Source organism: Triturus cristatus, chromosome 1_1, assembly GCF_964204655.1.
Source record: "Triturus cristatus chromosome 1_1, aTriCri1.1, whole genome shotgun sequence".
Taxonomy (NCBI): Eukaryota; Metazoa; Chordata; class Amphibia; order Caudata; family Salamandridae; genus Triturus; species Triturus cristatus.
Genome location: NC_140579.1, coordinates 555,396,657 through 555,415,685, shown reverse-complemented (window position 1 = coordinate 555,415,685; position 19,029 = coordinate 555,396,657). Strand labels below are relative to the sequence as shown.

The 19,029-nt window shown below is 51.1% G+C and overlaps 1 protein-coding gene across 1 annotated transcript in view; it reads left to right on the top strand.

Moving 5' to 3' along the window:
• Positions 1 to 19,029, top strand: part of CELSR2 (cadherin EGF LAG seven-pass G-type receptor 2) — a 691,477-nt gene that overhangs the window by 215,658 nt on the left and 456,790 nt on the right. Inside the window, exon 2 of the mRNA XM_085643385.1 lies at positions 17,585 to 18,223. Coding sequence (XP_085499511.1) covers positions 17,585 to 18,223 — 639 coding nt within the window. The remainder of the gene's footprint in view (positions 1 to 17,584; positions 18,224 to 19,029) is intronic.

Here is a 19,029-nt window from a genome sequence, read left to right as displayed (position 1 = left end):
GTATCCGTACTTCAGCTCTTCCTGTTCAACCCTTCCCACTATACTTGCTCACTGACGGGATCTGCCACCGCCTCACCTTGCCAGCTCAGTCCAGGGACACATGACCTCACTCACGGTCTGCCCCTGGTCGCATAAACCCGCTCTGCAGCCTGACTGGTCTGCGACAATCTGAGAGGAGCACAAAATAACCCGTGTGGAAAGCTCTTAAACCAGCTTGGCTAGAGTAGGACTGTCTGTGAGGTCCCATTGCTTGGCTATGCATAGCAAGGCTTGCATGGATCCTAACGAAAGTATGGAAAACAATGGGCCCCCTCTTCCCTTGTTGGGTAGTAGAGGCCACCATAATCCAGGTCATTAAGCAGCTCTGAATGAAGCAACTGGTTAAGTGGAGCTGTTGCACACCTCGCCCTTGGGGCAGAGCCCTTTCTGCACAAATGAAAGCTGCGCTCCTGGCAGCCCACTTTGCAGCTTGCAGTTCCGGGGAACGAAAGGTGGGGCGTTGTGTCGCTTAATCACACCAGTGATCGCACACTCGAAGGTACTGACAGTGTCCTAACATGAGACCGTAATAATGGCGGTCCCACATTGTCCCCACGCTTTATCTAGGGTCTTATGCTGTGCAACTCAGTGCCCCTGATGCACCAGTGTCCTGATCCGTGGTGACCCCAAAGACATGGAGGAAAGACCTGCGAGAACGTTATTTATTGTTATTTTTTGATAGTATGTCAGCCCAAAAGCCAACAGAGCGTCCGTGATCTCTTTCTTATTCATTATTGTCATTATTAATAATGGGCTAAATAGATAAAAACAATACCGGTACTTTGTCTTACACCATTGTTGGTCACTTTTTAGCCATCAGTTGAGGCATTTGGCTTTTCTTTTTTACTGTGAGATAACCAGCCCTCATTACCCGCCCTGTTCTGCGAGCCCTTGCGTACATCTGAGCCACCTTAGTTGGAACTATGCCTGCCCTTTGAGTTATGGGCTGCTGATGTGCTGTATTGTTGTATCCCAGCAGACCATGCCTTTCCCACTCATATCCTTCAAGTACGCGGGAAAGGTGCCGGCAAGCTGAGTGATAATGAGCTTAAACTGAAGTCATCCAAGTCTGAGGTCCATACAATTAGCGACAAGAAAACACTGAGTCAGCAGCCACCCTCCACTGAGCTCATTCTGACTGAGCAAACTCAATGTCGATTCTTCTAGTGGCTGTAACTTGACCCCTGCATTTCCACTCCAAATCCGACACTCCTAGTAGCGTACCTCAGCCTCTTCCATACCGGTAAATGGAACTTCAAATCTTCTACCCCTTAGAGGGACACTCATCCCATTCCGATGCAATGACTGGGACCATGTGTCTGACCCCCTGTTATTGGAACCAAGTCACTGCAAGTCTGGTGACTCGAGCTCCATCCCTGATGATCATACTGGTGAAATCCAATTAATTGAATTTATGTTGGCTGGTCCAATGAAAGGAACTCGGATCCTCTAACTCGCTCAGATTTAGCTCATTCTTCAGACAAGTAGGGACAATGTTAGCCTTCACTGGAGTGACAGATATGGACTTGGATGAAATGTGTCTGACATTGCACCGATCGCGAGAGCCTCATACAATGCCTCTCACTACTATTTGTATATTCATGATTAATTCTATTGTCCTACATGGACCATCTATTTATTCTCAGCTGGTGGCTGTTACATGTGTGTCAATGACACCTATGTCCTTATCCAATTGAAAGATGATCTGATTGAGTAATCTTGTTGTTTTCTGATTGGATATGCAGCCCTTTATTTAATCAGCACTATGACAAAACTGAGGTTATAGGTAAAAAGTGAGAGTTGTGATCTTTGTATACTCGCCTTTTGGCCTCCAGGTTTCAGAAACGTGTCTCATTCTCTCAGGATATATTCATAATGTTGTGTTCAAATAGACTCCATCCATACACTCCACCTGCAGGTAAAGAACATTTGCACTGGTCAGCCATCCTCTGATTAGGATGCCCTGAAATATAGCTCCAGTCTTTATATTTAAGGGACAAGTGATGGCCCCATAGTCCTCCGTAATCTTCCTACACTAGAATAATTTGCTCTGTTTCTATCTGCATCTTATCTGATGAGCCAATGTCATTTGACCGACAGGATGGTGGGCCTCTCATATTTGGCTGTGTTTGTAGCCGTCTTAAAGCAATGCATTGGCTCCCAGTTGGAAACAGAATTGACTTTAAGACGCTGTGCCATACTACAACTGCTCTATTGCATTTTACTAAACTTTCGGTTAGCTATGACCCTGCCATAACTCTCCAGTTACCGTCTCCCAAATAAGAATGAGCACCGCTGATCATTCTAAATCTTTATCTGGAATGACCTCACGCCATCAATCAGAAGTGAACAAAATCATCTCTGAGTCAGGTAGTTCATTAAAATGTGTTTCTGTTTTTTGATTGGTGGGTTCTAGATGGATGGGTCAATTCTTAGATGATTGGTGGGTTCTAGATGGATGGGTCAATTTTTATGGGATTGGTGAGTTATAGATGGGCTCTCCATAGATGGGAGGATGTTTCACAGGTGGGTTTGTAGACGTGGGAGAAGCTATGATGATGAGAGGGATGCCAGACAAAGGAAAGGGAAAGAAGAACTGATTAAGGTAAGCTAAGAAACGTGGGGAATTGGGCAAATAGGAGAATGAATGAATGAAATAAAATTTATAGTGTGCAACTAAAACCCGAAGGCATCAAGGCGCCTACAAAACAAATCAAAATCAGAAGGCAGAACACAACTACAAGTATGACATCGCAAAAAGACGGGTTTTCAAAGCATTTCTAAATAGCTGTAGAGTGGGAAGGGACCTAAGTTCCAGTGGGAGATCATTCCACCACTTAGGTGCCAGAATGGAGAAGGCTTTGCCCCCCATTTAGTTTTCCGAATACGGGGGACTAATAAGAGAAGTCTGTTGGAGGAGCGCAAGTTCCTGGAGGGGCTATAGAGAGATAAAATAGATCCAACTCCGGAGGAGCTACCATTAGCTAAAGCCCTGTAGGTCATGCACATGGTCTTAAACAGTATCCGGTCCTCTATAGGAAGCCAGTGTAACAGTTTTCTGGCAGAGGTAGCCGAGGCACGCCTGGGCAAATCCAGGACAAACCTAGCTGCTGCGTTCTGGGCCATTTGCAGGCGCTGCAGCAGACTTCTATTCAGTCCCGCATATAGCGCATTGCAATAGTCCAGCCGGGAGCCAATGAGAGCAACAGCAACTTGTTTCCTTGCCTGCTGCGAGAGATAGTGCCTAATTTTCCTCAGTATGTGTATAATGCCCCAACAGGTAGAGACAGTTCTATTAACTTGTTGACACATGTTGAGGGTGGAGTCGATCAAAACTCCTAGGTTCTTGGCCGACGAGGCGGGAACAGGACACGCTCCCAATGAGTCCGGCCACCAATCGGATGACCATACCTCTTCCTTTCCTCCAAACACCATCACCTCCGTCTTCTCCCCATTCAGTTTCAATGAATTGTGAATCATCCATTGGCCGACTGCCTCCATACAAGATCTAAAATTGGAGGCAGTCGAACTAACTGACTGGGAGAGAGAGACGAGGATCTGTGTGTCATCTGCATAGGAAACTACCTCCATCCCAAAAGATCTAATTAGTCTGGCAAGGGGGGTCACGTATATGTTAAAAAGGGTCGGACTTAATGCCGACCCCTGAGGGACCCCACATTGCACAGACATGGATGGAGATAGGAACTCCCCCAACTTCACTCTTTGCTCTCTTTGGTCGAGGAAAGAGGTCAATAGACACAGGGCTGCTCCCTCAACCCCAATCTCCCTCAGACGAGATGATAAAACTGAGGGAGAGAGGGTATCAAAGGCTGCCGTGAGGTCCAGCAGGATCAGGAGGGCGGTCTGACCCCCGTCCACACGTGTGCGGATATTATCCAGCACTATGGGGAGGGCCGACTCGGTGCTATGTTCCCTCCTGAAACCATGCTGGGAATAATCAAGGCAGCCTGAACTTTCTACAAAAGCTGCGAGATGTTTATTCAGATGAGTTTCTAACATCTTCGCAGGGGCAGGGAGCAGTGAAATGGGGCGAAAGTTCTTTAGGACCCCAGGTTCAAGAGATGGTTTCTTGAGTAAAGGCTTCACTACCGCCCTTTTCCATTGAGGGGGGAAAATACCATCCCTCATGGCCCTATTCATGATGTCAACGAGAGGGGGCAAGAGGGTTTCCCTGCATTGCTTAAGGAGCTTAAGAGGACAGGTATCCAATGGTGAGCCTGACTTGGTATTATTCAGGAGGATCTCTAAATCCTGCAAGGAAAGGGGAGGGAAGGACTCCAAACGTCCCAGAGAGGAATTCTCAGAAAAACCAATGGGAACAGGAGCCACATCCCCAAGTACAAGGGGCTCAGTTGTTAAAGTCCTCTGCAGCTCTAAAGCGGAATAAATGTCAGAGATCTTCGTCTGGAAAAAGACAGCTATGCTGTTACAGAGCTGCTGCGAAGCAGTAACAGGGTCCGGGGTTTGAAGGGACATAAGAGAGTCCACTATCCTGAAAAGCTCCTTAGGGGAGGAGAGTGAGGAGGTAAGGGCCATGAAATATTCCTGTTTAGCCCTTGTCACTTCCATCTTATATTTCCTCATCAGGGTTTTGTGGGCCTCCTTGTCCACCCGATCCCAGCTAGTATGCCATAGCCGCTCCCGTCTCCTAACTTCCTGTCTGAGAGATCTTAAATGCTCCGAAAACCAAGGGGCAGAAGGCTTTTTTCTCGCTGAGTAACGCGCCCGGATAGGAGCCAACTCATCCAGCGCCTCAGTGACAGCCTTTTCAAATTGCGCGACCGCCACCTGGACATTCTCCTCATGAGGAATGGACAGGCTAGAAGCCCAAGGAGCAAAGGAACTATTAGTGATTTTCTTAAAATCCCTACGTAGTTCCATTTTGCTCAGCACACGAGATATGGGAAGAACCCAGTGGGTGCACAGGAAAAATGGAGCTGGGTGACAAACGCGAGCCATATGGGGAGCCGGGGGAGGGGTGGATTGTGAACAGGAGATTGGAACAGGGGTGACGGAGGGTGGTATTGCCTACAGTGCCCCGTCGCGTAAATAAACAAAAATATCTTAAAGAAAAAAGTCTGCACGTAGGAAGTTTGTAGTGTCTGCGAATGTGTGGGGCGCGTCCTCTCCTGGCCTATGTATGGGGTTGCAGCTGTGCTCCAACCGGTCCCTCCCTCCCTCCACAGGGGCCTGAGAACCGCCGCCCAGGTCTGGCTGCAAACTGCTTTTAATTAGCATTACATCAGCAGCAAACAGGGGGCCTTTGTTGGGCGGGGTGAAAGCTGGGGGCGGCAGGGGGGCTGTTAACATTCAGGAGCCTCACACTTGCCTGTTCTCAAGCCTTTTAAAACATTTCTTGAGAAAACTGCATGAATAATTCATTAAAAGTAAACTTTGTTGGAGAAGCATGGTTCTCACTCAGGACTGCTGAAGGCTCAACTACGATTATATAGCGCACAGTACAAACTGAGTCGTTTTCTTGGTGTTTTAAGGGCGTTTCTTCCCAAGCCAGTGGTACTCATATTATCAACTTGGGAAGGACGAAGGTCCGATTCGTCTGCACATATGGCTGTATTATCTGGGAGTGACACTCGAATATCTGCAGTTACCAAATATCCCAGTTCGTAGCCCGCAACCCACTGAGCTCTCTTGCGGACTATGCTGTGACACTTCAAATTTCCGGCTCGGTGGCTCGGTTTCCGATACCTCGTGGCAGCAGACACGTTCCATTGCCCCCAAGGAAGCGGCCACTACAGCGGAGTGGTTTATGGGCCCGCCTTTTTACTCGAACTTAATAGCTTCTCCTCAGAACACAGACTAGACCACCAGCGAAGGGGCTTTGGCTCCACACACACTGATCGCCCTCCCTACAGCTTTCATTGGGCAGAAGTGGTGTGATTCCGCAGGAAAGGAGGACTAGAATGGCACATTATGCTTTGTTGGTATACCTATGCTCAGGGTAGGACTCAGTGCTTTAAATGGGAATAAAATAGTGCAGGTACTCATTTAAATGTGGCGAGTGGGCGGGGCTAGGGGCGGGGCTAAAGGCAAGACATGGGAAGCTTACTGACTTATATACTAGTTGCAGCACATACCAAAACACGAGAAATGTGTTTCTATAAACAAAACAGGTGGATTCGTTATACAAAACGAAAGTTAAACACAGTGATAATTTAACATTTGCTTTTGTAGTAATATTTTTCTCCTTTTTCTCTCACACAAACACACGCACACACAAGCAGGCAAACAGACACACATAGGCAGGCTTGCACACAAAAGTATCAGGTGGGATTAAAGCCCCTTTAACCTCCTTACCCCCCATGGATTTCCTCATTGTGCTGTCACTGGGCTGCCTCGATTCCTTACAGAGCATGACGGCGAACACCCGGATTTCATGCAAATGAGCCCACACTGAGTAGTCAGCTCAGGCTATACAAGTGCATTGGCTGTCAAAGAGACAGGCAACCACCACTAGCGGCCAATGCGCCTACCCTTCATGAGTACCGGTACTCTCCACGGCAGTAGAGAAGTGCCGGTACTCAGAGTGATAAAAAATAGAAGTGCCGGTACTCAGTACCTGTGAGTACCGGCCCATTTAAAGCACTGGTAGGACTACAGTGGTGAAGGTGAAGAGCCAGTGATGTGTCAGAGGCCTTTGGTCTGACGTGCTCATAAATAGTTGCAGGAAGTGCTGATTCGTTATCGGGGGATTATTGATGAGAAATGTAGTCCTCAGTTCCTGACCAGGAGGCACGGTTCTAAGCAATCGAATATTTTATGTTTAAAACGTTTTTATTGAAACAAAACAAACCATGGGGGAGGGGGGTAGGAGGTTAGGGTACAGTTAATACAATCAAAGAAAAAAAGTGCAACTCAAGAGGGTTGGCGATGGATAGCTCGATGGGCCAGGGGAAAGGCACAGTAAACGAAAGGCTAGAGATGCAAACTGTGGAATCCCTGCGTGCATATCCAACACCCCAAAACTGAGCAATGAAAGCCAGCAGCAACTCGACAAAGCACAATCCACCCCCCCCCCCGGAGGCCTCTGTCTCACATGTGATCTAGTCCGCCGGGATCACCGGCGGCGTCAGCCTGAGAAGCCTAAGATACCTCGGACAGGTGAGCTCCCGGAATTCGGTGGACAGCAGCGCTAGAAAGGGTTGCCACAGCTCTTCAAATTGGTCTATTTCCCCCGCCACCGTGAGCGACAACTTCTCCATTCCCAGCACATGCCAAAGCCTATGCAACCAACCCGTGATGGAGGGAACAGTGTTGGTGCGCCAGTGGATAAGGATGTTCTGGACCGCAGACCCCAGCGCAATCGCGATCTGCCTACCCCTGCGGGACTTCAGTGGGTACATTAGGTCATTGGGGAGGCCCAGCAGAACATACGCCGGGAAGCGCGGCAGCTCTATCTCAAAGTGCTTATCCACCTCGTCCAAAACTTCCTTCCAGTAAGCGGTCAGCACGGGGCAATCCCAAAGAATGTGTGAGAGGGTACCCTCCTGCCCGCGGCCCCGCCAGCACCCCTTGTCAGTGTGTTTATGCATTTCATACAGTCGCTCCGGGGTGTAATACCAATAAGTGGACACCTTAGTGAAGGTCTCCGTAAGGCCCGTGTGATATGCAGAGTGCCGCGCCCGATACGCAATTTTGTCCCATTCCTTGTGGCTGAGTGTCCTACCCAATTCCCTGTGCCAGCGCTCCCTCCCCGGGTTGTAATAGTGAAACGGCGGGGGTTGTAGGTACTTGTACAGATCGGTAATTAGCTTAGCGTCGGAGGTCCGGGTAGCCAGCCACCTCTCATACGGTGTAATTTGACGAGCAGCGGTGTCACGCACCTGGGGCTGGAGGGCCCAATGCCGAACCTGCATGTAGCGCAATCTGTCCAGCTCCGTCAGGCCGAACTCCTGGCGGAGTTGCTGAAACGGAGTCACTCCCTCCGGGCCATAGATCTGGAAGAGCGCCCTGCAGCCCGCCTGCACCCAATGGGAGAAAACTCCCGGCTCCATCCCTGGGGAGAAGTCCGGGTTGCCCGCTATGGGTGTGAACGGCGAAGGGAAGGTGGTGAGGCCCCGGGCCTCACAGACTGCGTCCCACACCCGCAGGGGGACCCGCGTAATAAAAGAAGCGTAAAGGTTAGGGGGGCGGTGCGCGCGGCGCAAGAATGGAACCTCTTGTAAAGTGCGGCCCGCCACTGCCTGGTCTTGAAAGAGCCAGTGTTTGTCGGACTCCCACCTGCTCCACTCCACCAAATATCGCAGCTGTGCCGCCTGAAAGTACCTACGGAGGTCCGGAATACCGAGGCCCCCCGCCTCCGGAGCAAGCATGGAGAGGACCCTCTTCATTCGTGGCTTGCGGCCCTGCCAGACAAAGCGGGAGATGTCAGCCTGCATTTGTCGTATCCAGCCCACCGGGGGCTGGAGAGGGAGGGCCCGGAAAAGATACAGTATCTGGGGCAGCACCGTCATCTTAACCGCCGCGATTCGCCCCAGCCAGGACAGTAGGCCTTTGCTCCAGCGACCAAGCTCCTCCTTGATCTTCCTGCTGAGGGAGGCATAGTTAGCCGTGACCATCTCCGGTAATGTGGGCGCCAGCAGAATCCCCAGGTATGGCACCGTGGAGGAGGACCACTGCATGGGGAAGAGTCGCTGAAGGTCCCTCCTGGTGTCCGCAGCCAGGGACACGTCTAACGCCACCGACTTGCTCATATTCATTTTGAAGCCGGCCACACAGGCAAAGGCGTCTAGTTCCTGGAGGCAAGCAGGCAGCGACCTCCTAGGGTCGTCCAAGGTCAACAGGACATCGTCCGCGTAGAGACTGACAGTGTGGACATACTGGCCCATCCGGACCCCAACCGCATCAGGGTTATCGCGAATCCTCTGAGCAAACGGCTCCATGTAGAGGGCAAACAAGAGCGGCGAGAGGGGGCAGCCCTGCCTTGTGCCGCGTTCGATGGCAAACCCACCGGAGCTACACCCGTTGACCCGCACCGACGCTGAAGGATGCTTATAACAGTTGAATACCATGGTGCGGAACTTATCCCCGATTCCCAATTTCTTGAGAACCAGCTCGAGATACGGCCAGTGAACTCTGTCGAAGGCCTTCTCCGCGTCGACGGACAGCAACATCCGCTCCCCCGGGATCCGCGAGGCCTTCTCCAGAACATGCGCCACCCGCTTGGTATTGTCAACCGTCTGTCTGCCGGGTACAAAGCCAGCCTGGTCCGCCTCCACCAATCCGGGGAGGTGTGGACCCAGCCTGGACGCTAGAATCCCTGTATACAACTTGAGGTCGACATTTAAGAGCGAGATGGGTCGATACGAACCGCGGAGGGCCCGGTCCTTCCCCGGTTTCGGAATTACCGCGACCGTCGCCCTCAGGAGATCCGGTGGGATGGCTCCCGGTTCGGAAAAGGAATTAAATAGCCGAGTAAGGACAGGGGCCACAGCCGTGCAAAAAGTCTTATAAAACAAAGACGTGTACCCGTCCGGGCCCGGGGCCTTACCATGCTTCAGCCGCGCGATAGCGGAAATCACCTCCTCAACTTGGATATCCCGCTCCAGGTGGTCCGCCTGAGCCGGATCCAGCACCGGAAGGGTCACCGACTCCAAATAGCCTTCGGCATCCTGTGGCGAGGAGGGTTCCTCCGCATACAGCGCTTCGTAGAAGCTGCGGAAAGATTCCGCTACCTCCGCGTCCCCGGAGACGACCACCCCGTCCGTGCCCACCAGTTCCTTCACGATGCCACGCTGCTGCGTGACCCGGAGCCGGTGTGCTAGGAGCTTGCCACATTTGTCCCCCCCAGTGTAGAAGGCGTGTTTCAAGCGCAAGGCGGCATACTCCGCCCTATCAAGATCCAATGCCGACAGGAGCTTCCTCGCAGCCTTCAACTGCCTCCACACCCTTGGCGCCCCCGTACGGCGGTGGACCTGCTCAAGCTCCCGGACCCGAACGGTCAGCTCGTCCCTCTTCCGTTGCCGCTCCCTGTTTTCGGCTGCGGAGATAGAGATAAATTCCCCCCGGAGGACTGCCTTCAATGCCGCCCACTGTGTCGCTTGCGAAGTGTCGGTGTTGCTATTGTGAGTTAGGTAGTCCTGTATGACCTCCCCAATGCGCTGGACTACAGACTTTTTGTGTAAAAGGGTATCCCGGAGGCGCCACACCCCCCGAGAGGGGGAGGCCGCCGGCCACTGGAAAACGCCGGTGACTGGTGAATGGTCAGACAAGGTCAGGACCCCGATGTCCGCCGCCGTGGCAGCGGCATGCATCGGTCCACTCACCAGAAGGTAATCCAGCCGTGAGTAGGTTCGATGTGCGTGTGAAAAGTAAGAGTAGTCCCTATCCGTGGGGTGCATGGAGCGCCAAAGGTCGTGTAAGTCCATTTCCGCAATCCGGGCCTTCACAGCCTGGGACAGTTCCCCCGTCTGCGGGAAGCGCTGCGCCGATCTGTCCATCACAGAATCGAAGACAATATTAAGGTCTCCCCCCAGAATGACGTGGCGGTTGGGGGAAGCAGTGACATCCACCAACACGGAGTCTAGGAAACGCTCTTGGTGGTCGTTTGGGCTATAAACGGAGCCAACCGTAAACGCTATGCCTCCTAAGCGCATGCGATACGCAAGAAGCCTCCCCTTCTGTTCAGCACACTTATACAAAACCTCCCCCCTAAAGGAGCTCGCTAGAAGAATGGCTACCCCCGCCGTCTTGTTCGCTGCCGAGGAGAAGAACTGGGTAGGGAACTTAGCAGAGCGCAGCCTATGGCAATCCCGGGACAATAAGTGGGTCTCCTGTAAAAGGCAAATGTCCGCCTGCGTCCCCTCTAGCAAAGATAAGATCGCTCTGCGCTTCACGGGGTTGTTCAGACCCTGAACATTAAGGGTCACTACCTTTAGGGCCGACATTCCTCTCGGGGATCGGGAGCGCCGTGCAATGGGCAGGGGCTCAGCGGGTGGGGCGCGCGGGGCAGCCGCGCAGGACAAGCCATAACAGACCAAGCGTGGGCATGGACAACGTCGGACGGGACCTCCCCAACCCCAGAACAACCCCTACACCCACCCGAAACACAACCCTGGCAACTAGCCAAACGCAAACTCAAACACCCCATTGTCCCAGTCAAGCCCCAAAACGGGCAAGTCCGTAGAAAGGAACGAAGTGGACGTCCAGCCACTCACCTCCAGCCGCTCCCCCCCGACCCCCCCGCCCCGAACCCAGCATTTAAAGAAGCTAAAGGCATCTCCCCCCGGAGTGAGTGTTAGGCCGTCAAGGCCACGCCGGTGGAGCCGGCCGAGTCCCTGGCCGCCGCCCTCATAGCGTCGGCCATGTCCGCCCTGATGGTAGGGGAATCAGGACGCCCTGCGCTGGCCGCTGATCGTCGCCTAGCCGACCTCCGCCGGCTCCGTCTCTCCGAGGCCCTCCACGACGGTGTAGCTCCTTCCTCCTCCGCCGCCGTAAGCCCCAGGACTCCACAAATGTCCTGCAAGGAGCGTAGCTGGTGTAGCACCCCGTTCCATCGGAAGATCAGGCGGAAGGGATGACCCCAAGAGTACGGCGTCTCGTGCTCGCGCAAAAAGTCAGTGGCAATCCTGAAGGACCTGCGTTTCTGCTGCGTGATGGCGGAGAGGTCCTGGTAAAGCGCCACCGGCCGCTCCCGGAAAGTCAGGGGCTGTTTCCTGCGGGCCTCAGTCATGATGCGTTCCTTCAGCGGGAAATCGGGCAGGAAGGCCAGAATGTCCGGTGGAGGTGCCGATGATTGGCGCTGCCGGCCAACCCTATGTGCCCTATCAATGCTAATGGGGAAGTCCGCAGCCTCCCCCAGGATCTCTCGGAACAGGTCCCGCAGGTAGCTCCCCAGATCGGACCCCTCGTCTGCAGTCGGCACACCACGCACTCGAATGTTGTTCCTCCGTGATCTGTTCTCAAGGTCCTCAGAGTGGGCCTGGAGCTCAACACACTGCTCCCGGAGGCGGAGAACGTCCTGTTGAAGATGGACTATCTCCTCCTCCCGGCGCTGGGCCTCCGTCTCCACCGTTTCAACGCGCTCACCAAGGCCCTCCACTTCCCTGCGCACTTCCCGGACCTCGCTGGCCACCTCCCGCTTCAGTGTCTGGAAGTCCTCCCTGAGGGAGCTAAACAGTTCCTCCATAAAGGTCCTCGTGACGGGTGGCTCCCCCCCAGTCACGTCCGCCGAGGCCCGGGAGGTCCCCGGCGAAGGCTGTGTTCTGTCCCGCAGTTGCTGGGCCCTGCCAAGCATGTCCGGCAGGGTGCGGTCCCCCTTCTTCGAGCCTCCTCTTCCAGACATCGCAAGCACTGCGGTCGGGCACTGGTGCAGCCGCCCCAGGGGTGCCCAGCTGCTGGCAAGCGCTCGACGTGGGTGTCCCCCACAAGCAGGGTCGCTGCGTCACAGGTGACAAGATGGCGGTCCAGCCCGGTCAACACCAGCCGCGGGTGCCCATCCGAGACAGGAATGGAAGCTACAGTGGGGGGCTCCTCATCAGCACATCCCCCAAAAAGTCAGCCCGGCAGCAGCGGCGGTCACATACATCCACCATCAAGGGCTCCGGTGAAGGCCAACACCACTGATCCCACGGGGACAAGATGGCGGCAGGGCGAGGCAGGGCAGAGCGACCAGGCCCGGCGACACCACCGGGGCCCCCAAAACGCACAGCAATCAAATAGGTTCCACCGCCGGTTTCAGTCTATCACACGCAGGGGCCCAGATGGTCCGACCCCAACAGAGAGTCCGCCGTACTTCGGCCAAGGGACAGGGGCCTACCCAGTGCGAAGTGTCGCCGACACAGGCCGAGTGCCAAAGCACCCGTCCGAAGTCTTCCGCACCGTCGGGTCCCCTCCCGCAGGGCTCCTTCACCCTCCGTCGAACGACGGGCCAGATTCCCTCCAGATCGCAACTTTCAGCACCAGGCCCAGCCGAGGCGCCCGGACAGCACTCCGATGCGCTCCGCCCCTCAGGCCCTCCTTCGCTCCTCGAGCTTGATCGGACTTTTTGGGGGCTTCCCCCGAGGCGATCAGAACCAAAACGGCAACAACGTGCGCACCAGGTGCTCCGCCACGCTCCTCTTCCACGCTGAGCCTCAGCGGGGGGAGAAAAGCATAAGAAAAGGGCTCAAGCTTGGCCGGGCCGGAGGAGCTACGGGAGGAAGCGTCCGCTCACCCCGCCATCTTGGCCACGCCCCCGCAATCGAATATTTTAATGGAAATCGAACATTTTAGCTCTGAAGTACATCATTAAGGAGAGATCAACGTAATGAAAAGGCAATGACAAAGATGATAGGCTTTGTTTTTATAAAGTGCATGCACACCAACTAGTACACTCAACAGTCATGTAGATCACACAAGCCTACCCTTATGCAGGCAATAACATAACACGCCTATAATCCTCCATGCAACGAACCATTTTTATGATCTTTTACTTGTATTTTCCGTGAGTCATCACAACTTTATCCGAACGTATTTAATCTTATACACATGGATCATTATATATTTTGTCTTGTTTGCTATATACATCACCGACGCTCATTACTTGCCTCTTTTTCACATGGATGAATAAAACCACTCCACCTGATTTTGGCTTCGCAGTCTCACGCCTCCTATCTCCTGCCCTTCATTGCGTGCCCAGTTTCTTCTCTTGTGGTCTCTCTCGGGCTACCCGAGGAGTCGTTCCATTGCTGCTTCTCTTATTTACCCCCCACTCCCTGCCCCAGTATACTCCTGGTTGGTATTTGCCCCATGTAAAGTGTAGTCTGCCTGGGGTTCTGCCATTTTATTAATCTCCGCCCAGTTTGTCAGATCCTTTGCCCCGCCCTCATCCGTCCTGACCCCCCCTCATACCTCATTCGTCAGCCAGTGACCAATGTGTCATATCTTTTTTCCCAGGCTGTCTCAGTTGGTCTCCTGGCTGAAAGGCAATGTAGTGCAGTGCTGCACTTCACCAGCAATAGCCCAGCGCTGTGAATTTATCTTGCACTTTCCTTTTTAGGTCTCGCCTGAGCCAGCGCTTCAGCGCTGCTCTGGCGAGAGCTATAGAAAACGGGGATTTGGAAGTGCAAACGAGTGCTTTTCAGGCCCCCAACTACAGTGCATGAGCACCGGGCGCGCGCATCATTTGGCAGCCTGCGTGTACATTTTGCGGGTGCTTTGATGTTCTCAGTGAGCCACGCGGCCACTGCGAACATCAAAGCGCCCGCGAAATGATTACTTTCACTTTAACGTTCGCACCTACTTGGCAGACTGGTTCTCTGTTGCTCTTTCCTCCTCAGAGTCCGTCCCTCCCCCTGTTGCAGCAGCTGGCATTACACGGGGGAGGGTGGCTCTTCGTGCCTACCAAAAAACAAGCATTGGCATAGCCAATAGGTCTCGCTTTTGGGACCTTATAAGTATTTAGTTATGCAACTGTTGCATAGTTAAACACTTATAAGGTCCCAAAAGCGAGACCTATTGGCTATGCCAATGCTTGTTCTCGTTTTAAGTATAATGCTAGCAGCAGTGCTTAATTTGAGATGGTGGTTTCTGGTGCTCAGCACCGGTACTTAATCATCAACATCGGCACTTTTCATGAGCACAGAGGCACAGGGAGATTAAGTGATTTGCCGAGAATCACAGGATGTTGAGCCGTGGCTGATACTCAAACCTGGTTCCCCAGCTCCGAAGTCGGTAACTCTGGCCATTAGGCCACATCTTCTCCCCACTTTCATGGTTAGTAGTTGGTTCTGTTTTAGGCGGCGCTGACAGGATAAATGGGCTAGTGCAATCTGCCTCCTGACGAGAGCCCTGGCACTTATTCTTTTACAAATTAACCACTGGCTAGGAGGCAGTGTCTGCTTGTTCCATCTAACCGTATGCCTGTCTCCTCTCTGAGTTTTGGCACAACCTCCTTGAGTGCTTAGTTTGAGCCGATGGTTTCCGGTGCTTGGCACCGACACGTAATTGTCGGCACCAACACTGCTGCCACATGGTGGCGCTGTTTGTATAATTTAGAGATGAGTTGAACAGCAGTTGTTTATTAATGCAGTAAGCATTAAAAAGAACTAATACCTGCCGCTCAAGCTAATTTTATAGCTTTGTGGTCCTGGGATAGGCTAAATTTTCACATTTGTAGCTGTGTGTTGGTTAGTGATTGTGTATGTACTGTCATTGACAAAACCGGCAATGGGTGGTGCAAGCTGCAGAGGCCCCTGATTAGACTAGCCTTGGCACTTTTTTTTTTTTTTTATAACAAATTAAGCTGCCTCCTTCCAGTATTCAGATACTGTCTTACAAATCTAGTTCGTATATGTATGAATGTAACTTCTCTGTCTCCACATTATGGAAAGTCAAGTGGTCTTTTGGGGGAACATCCTGTGTATTCTGGTGTGAATCAAATAGCCAATAAATCTACAGGTGTCCTCACACCACCAGACTTACGGACAGACATTCATCAGCATCAGCAAACATAAAGCCCAAAATTCTCACAGACCAAGCCACATACATGTTACCCATACAGAGACCAACACCCCATTCTCTCTCATAACACAGAGAGCAGATACACAGCAGAATGCATATTAGCTCCACGCACTGTCCTGCAACACACACATACAGTGAGGCAGCACAGTGTGCCCACATAGATGCGGTTAAGACGGACAGTCAGATGACTGTGGCAGGAACAGACAGTCGGACAGAGAATTTGACATTTATTGCTGCTGGCCCAAGTCAAGCTGCAGATTCCCTTAACATTCAGTCTTTCCGCTTAGGAAGTCATATTTGAGGTGGGTAAAGTAGTAGATCTCCGATGCCCATTTAATCCTTGATCTCTGCTTGGATAATTGCAGACTTCAATTTCCACGTGTTTGTCCGTTTAGGGCAGATGAAGCAAACACTACAAGTACCAAAATGAAGGGATTTGGTAATGAAAACCAAGAACTGGAAACATGATATTAAGTGTTTGTGGAGCCACCTAGCAACTGAAGTTGCAAATTGTAGTTAGCTGCATGAAATGTAACAAACTTAATTTTGGACACTGAACAAACATTTGGCATTTACCATTTAACTCCATTTTGTTTCTTTTCTCTGAAAAGTATTTCTTTTGGACGTAAATATTTTTGTGCTACACACAGTGGGAATGTTTAATTATTTCTCTCTTTAGTGTTTTTTTTGCTTTTTAAAATTCGTTTACTTTTAGGAGACTTGGAAGATCTCAGCAATAAAAGGGTACACTTGTCAAATAAGGACTGGTGGATGTGGAAAGGAATGACTTCCCCCGTCTATCAGTTCACTAATACTGAAACTGAAACGCACACGCTCTGTGTGTTAGTTACATTGTCTGCTCCAATGCTTACTTATTCAAAATGAGATTTCTAAGAGGCTGTCGACCAGATTCCTAGCCCTCTAACTATCTGCTGAATTTTCAGACCGGTGCATTTGTATGGAAAATATTTAAAGTCGTTTTTGTTACACATCAGACATTTCAAACATGTACAAAAAGTATTTATGGAGCTTCCATTGACAGGTCAACCTATGCTCAGAAATTACTTATTAGGAAATTAATGTTGCTATCGCACATATGCCCGATAAAACTGTCCATAAATATTGAAGAAAGCATCTGTATCTGTTCCTGATGCACGCCCCTTGCTGTCCTCTCTCCTTCATCTATCCCATAGCCTAGAATCCCAGAGTCCCTTGCACCTATGGCAGGTCACCTTCAGGACATGCACGGAAAGGAGGAGAGCACATCTGGCATCCGATGCCAAGGCACCACTTGGGTGTGTCACTGTTAGGCCTCTTTCGAAATGATTCCAGGGACATGGGCACACGCTAGAGGAGGAAGCAGGGCTCTGGCATAGGCACAAGCCGAATGATGCCCTTCTTCGGTCTGTGCAGAATAGGAGATGACCAGGCTAAATGGGTTGTGGAAATGAATGGGCAAAGATAAGTACAGGAGAGGAAGGAGGAGCTGCTCTTTGGGTATGAAATGGTAGAGGGTGGGCAAGGACATAGCCTCCGCCCTTATAAAAATAAAAATGTTCATATGAGGACTCAGCATTTTAGGTTGTGTCATCAAAATAAATGTAAGCGACTAGGCGCACAATCGTATCCATCTTATCTGTGTATTTAGGATGCAGCTTTTATAAGTGCAGATATTTAGTGGGGAAATGTGGTATTAAGTGAAGGTTGGAATTTTTTCATCTTAGGTTTACTATATATTTAAGAACTCTTGCTAGCCTTTAAAGAGATTTCCTCTGGGCAGCACCGGTGATCCTTTTCATATATTATGTTTTGTTGACTTGTTCACCTTGTTAAGATGTGCACTCTGTTCAAGTGTTGCTCCTGGCTACTTGCCTGCCCCTGTTGACATTTTAGTTATATTCACAAGTTGCTTCTGCTGAGGTATTGGCCCTGTTGACCATTCCTGTAGGTTGAATCTATTGTAAATTTAACTCCACACTTGTCTTGACCCTGTTTTGGAATGACCATGCCAGTGTGCTTCTTCTTTTCACCCTTTAATAATCTGCATGTATTCTTCTGTTTGCAGATGGCACCCACAGTGTTACTGCTCAGTGCTCTCTGCTCGTCACCATTATCACTGACGAAATGTTGACCAACAGCATCACCCTGCGACTGGAGGACATGTCACAAGAGCACTTCCTCTCACCCCTGCTGTCCCTCTTCATTGACGGGGTGGCAGCTGTGCTGTCTGCCACCCGCCATGACATTGTCATCTTCAACATCCAGAATGACACTGATGTGCGTGCCAACATCCTCAACGTCAGTCTCTCGGTGCTGCTGCCGGGCGGGGCTCGGGATCAGTTCTTCCCCTCTGAAGACTTGCAGGAAATGCTCTACCTCAACCGCACTCTTCTGGCTGCCATCTCCAGCCAGCGAGTTCTACCTTTCGATGACAACATCTGTCTGCGTGAGCCCTGTGAAAACTATATGCGCTGTGTTTCTGTGCTCAAATTTGACAGCTCAGCTCCCTTTATTGCGTCTGACACTATCCTCTTCCGCCCTATCCACCCCATCAATGGCCTGCGCTGCCGCTGCCCGTCTGGATTCACTGGGGACTACTGCGAGACTGAGGTGGATTTGTGTTACTCCAGCCCATGCCGCAACAACGGGCACTGCCGAAATCGCGAGGGTGGCTACACCTGCGAATGCCTGGATGATTTCACTGGTAAGTACAGTGACGAGTGGAAAAGTGTGTAGTGGGCAAGTTACACATGCCCTCTCACACCAGAAGAGGTGATGGGGTATGCTAATAACATTGGTCTGTGCAGTGATGTCCATCTCTCTCTGTAGATGTGTACTCTTGTTTCATGGATTGTTGCATTGCTCCACTTGTTTATTTTTGGTGTCTCACAATTGTTTGCTGGTCTGTAGATTAAAACATTTGTCCTCTCTAAAAATCTTAAACCGAAATGCCCCTGTTCCCATTGGTACGTCTACATGTCCATCTTTAATAATCTGTATACTTTTTGGTTTAAAGGATGGTGCACTTGCCCCTCTCAAAATGTCTAATGCATATTGGTATATGAATATATGCCACTGCCTTCCCTTAAAGCCCCATGCCTTTGGATTGTTTACTAGTGTAGATTTATGCACATGTTCCAAATTACCCAAAAGTCATTCTTATGGTCTGTCTTGACAGCGCATCTGTTGCCAGAAAATTATGCATCACTAGAGAGGGGCTTTGGCTCCGCCCAAATGTTGGGAGCCAGGAGTACATGTTTTGATGGGGGAGAAGTGGTGTGCTTCCACAAAAAAGTGCTTGTCTCCCATGCAGCTGTGATCGTTTTGTTTATTTATCCAGCTGCCTAAGCTTGAATTTTCAGGGACACGCAATTAAAGTGTCTTAAATAACTATATAATTTATGTTTTTCTCTGGCAGCAGCACAGATGGGAGAAGGGCCGTTAACCTACATGGATTTTTAGATCTGGCTTAACTGTGCAACTGTCACCTGACCTTTTAACCTACTCCAA